Here is a 3132-nt window from a genome sequence, read left to right on the forward strand (position 1 = left end):
CTCCGACCAACACAACCCTCATCCTTCTTGCAATCTCCATTCCCACCTAAAAACTGCACAGCCCTTCTGTGAAGGGAGGGGAAACTGCTGGTTTTGCCTGGTCCAGAACTAAGATTCTGCCCCCTGAGCTGGGTTGTGTTGCCAAGGAACTGAGAGGAGGGACCGGGTGAAATGATACGTGAGCTGCCCGTGGTCATGAGAAACAAGCTTTATTCTTTCACGGGGCCAGGTGCAGGGTGGGGGTGTGAGGTCCAGGGTAGCAGGCTGGAAGACCATCTGGACAGAGCTGAGAACCCCCCCTGGGAACATCCCAGCTCAGCCTGGGAGGTGAGAAGGGGGTGTCCCCGAAAGAATGCCTCCCCCCTGGGGCTTTTCCTTGGCCCTTTGGCTGCTTGTTTCCTCTGAAGTCGCTTGTCTCAGCACCGGAACCCAGGTCAGCAGCAGCCCCCGGAGCCGTGGTGGCCACAGCCGGAGCCCCCGGACTGCTGACCGCTGCCACTGTCACAGGACTCGGAGCTCTGGCGCCGGCATCGGTGGGACCTGTGGCGCCTGTGGTGGCTCAGGCAGCAGCTGCCCCCGGAGCTGGGGGCACAGCAGCCCCCAGAGCTGGGGCCACAGCCAGAGGGGGCTGGAGGCAAGCACTGTGCTGGGCTCTTGGGGGGGCACTTGGGGCTGGGGCACTTGGGAGGGGGCTGGCACTGCTGCTGGTTCTGCTGACTGGACATCTTGGCAGAAACTTGACCTTGAACAAATAAAAGAAACCTTTTGAGCACAGAAGCTGCAGAAGTTTCAACGCCGCACCGCCGACCCCACCACAGATTTTGTCCAGCACTTGTCCCCCGTGCCCAAGCAGCTTTCTAAGCCAAGCTCTGAGGGAGAGAAGTGGGAACATGGAGGGGACACATGCGGTTGGATTGAGCCTCTTCCAGGATGTCAGAGGGATGCGTGTGCATCCCTGACAGCACTCAGAGCAAGAATGGGAAGGGACCCTGAGGACCTGTGGCTTTGGGGGTTCACAGCCCCCTGACCGGTGCCTCGGTGGCTCCTTCCTCACATCACCCTCCCCCCACTGCTGCCCACTGTGGACCTCTTCCTGCTGCTTCCATTCAGATGAGTCCTGCCTCCCAACTGTCCCCGCTGAGGGTCTGTCCCCTCAGACACTCACCTCAGACACAGGAGTCAGGACAAGTCTCTCAGGATGCTGTGGATGAGGAGCCTGGGGAGGGAGGCCTTTTATGCTATGATGGGCTGTGACACAGAGCCGAGCGCACTGCTGCTTTCACAACCCGGGGAGGGTGACAGCCGGGTGCACCCCATCCCAGTTCTCCAGCTTCTTCCTGCACACGTGCCGACTGCACACTATTTTCCCATTTGATTTAATTGTGACATTACACGTGTCCCCTAAGCTGATTTTTTTCAGTCTGTGAGTCCAAGATGAGATCACAAGAAATGTATTTTCTTCCAATCACAGTAGCTGGAAATGAGCAAGTATCTAGTCACAAACGATCTCCACTTAATGTGTTGGCATCTCCAGGGGGAAGTGTCGCATGGTCATGGCGGCCAGTCTGACAGCTCTTGTCACCACAGAGCACTCCCAGCTCTTCCTGTCCTGATCCAGGTCACATCCGCAATGTCCACCCTGCTCACAGGACTTACAGAGCCGCCCCGCCCCACCATCCTGCTAAGAAAATCATCCTCTGCTCTTATGTTTTATTTAATTCCTAGCTTCCTACTTTCATGGGATGGTGTTTATAGCAGGGCCTCTTCTCCTATTTCCTAACACACATAGTGGAGACCTGGGACTCCTCTGGGGCTCTCTTTTGGAGTTGGGGACATTTAGGTGCTATGGTTTCAGGGTTGGGGCTTGAACGGAAAGCCAATGGTTGGAATGTACCCGACCACTGAGACTGAGGATACTCTTCAGCTGTTGTTACCTAATGACTCATGACTGTACCCTCTGGACCAAAAAGGACAAAGTTCCTGCTTCTATTGAAACCACAGGCCAAAGAGAAAAACTACTGATTTTTACAGCGATCTGAACCCCCAGATGAGGTTACGTCTTTTTCCATGCTCAATAGCACTGCTATTTCTCTAAACATACGCCACAGTTAAATTCGTTGTTTGTGTTTCTTTGCTAGATTGTCAGCCCAGAGAGGACAGGCTGCATCTCTTTTCCAGCTGCATCCCTAGAGCTAAGCACAGTGCCTGGCCCCCAGCTGATGCTCATTTAGAGTCTGTTAACTGTAGGAACCTGGGAATTAAGGATTGAGTGAGAAGAAATTCAGGAGGAAGGGCTAGCGGTGGGAGGGTCAGGTCTGTCGGAGAGAAGACGGTGAGTGACGTCCCCTTCCTGGCCCCACCCCAAGGTCAGGCTGGACTTTTTTGAGGGGCCCCAAGTGTGATGTTAAGACCACTTCCAGTAGGTTGATCTCTCTGTATCCTCATCCAAACGAGGACACTACAGAGTAACTGCACTGGGACATGAGTTGTAAACTAGGACATTCCAGGTACCCCAGGAGGGACAGTGGCCCCATTTTTGTGGCATTAGTTAAGCTTGCCACATCTGGCAAAGCTGATGAAAAGAGAAGTGAGTTTCCCACTATTCTCTCCCTCTTCATCCTCACCACAGAGTGAAAAATTGTTTCTCTTTCCTATTTCCCCCTTTCCAATCTAGTATTAGATCTAGCTGTGGGCAACTCATGATCTGAGGAAAATGGTCACCACAACTGAAAGGTGGCAGAGAGAAAGCATGGCCACAGGGGGTCAAGAACCTCTTCTGGGGACGGGAGAATGTCAGTGAGGGTATAAATTCCTTCCCCAACTGTCTCCATCCTCCGTCCTGAGCTAACACTCAGAAGGCTCAATATAAGTTCTTTCTCTATAGGGCCCTGAAATAACTCAGGGGGTCACTGAGTTTCATTGTCATTAGAGTGAAGTGAGAAAAACAAAATTATCTAAAGGTGGGAAGCCAGTCCTACGGGTTTTAATGGTCATAAAACAATAAGACACATTTCCTATAAAAAAAGACTTCATTTAAAATATTTAATTAACTGCGTGTATTTGCTTTTTACCAGTTAACCAAAGGCCATGACAACTTTTCTGTGTAAGAAAATATAAATCCATGATATAATA

The 3132-nt window shown here is 52.0% G+C and overlaps 1 protein-coding gene across 1 annotated transcript; it reads right to left on the bottom strand.

Moving 5' to 3' along the window:
- Nucleotides 1-217: 217 nt before the first annotated feature.
- LOC141568676 (late cornified envelope protein 3B-like) lies at nucleotides 218-1613 on the bottom strand. The gene is made up of 2 exons (XM_074319204.2): nucleotides 1166-1613; nucleotides 218-742 (listed from the first exon to the last, which is right to left on the bottom strand). The coding sequence occupies exon 2, from the start codon at nucleotides 723-725 to the stop codon at nucleotides 435-437; it is 291 nt and encodes a 96-aa protein (XP_074175305.2). The 5' UTR covers nucleotides 726-742; nucleotides 1166-1613; the 3' UTR covers nucleotides 218-434.
- Nucleotides 1614-3132: the final 1519 nt, after the last annotated feature.

This window comes from Rhinolophus sinicus, chromosome 7 (genome assembly GCF_057876585.1).
Source record: "Rhinolophus sinicus isolate RSI-liver-muscle chromosome 7, RSI-T2T, whole genome shotgun sequence".
NCBI classification, from domain to species: Eukaryota; Metazoa; Chordata; class Mammalia; order Chiroptera; family Rhinolophidae; genus Rhinolophus; species Rhinolophus sinicus.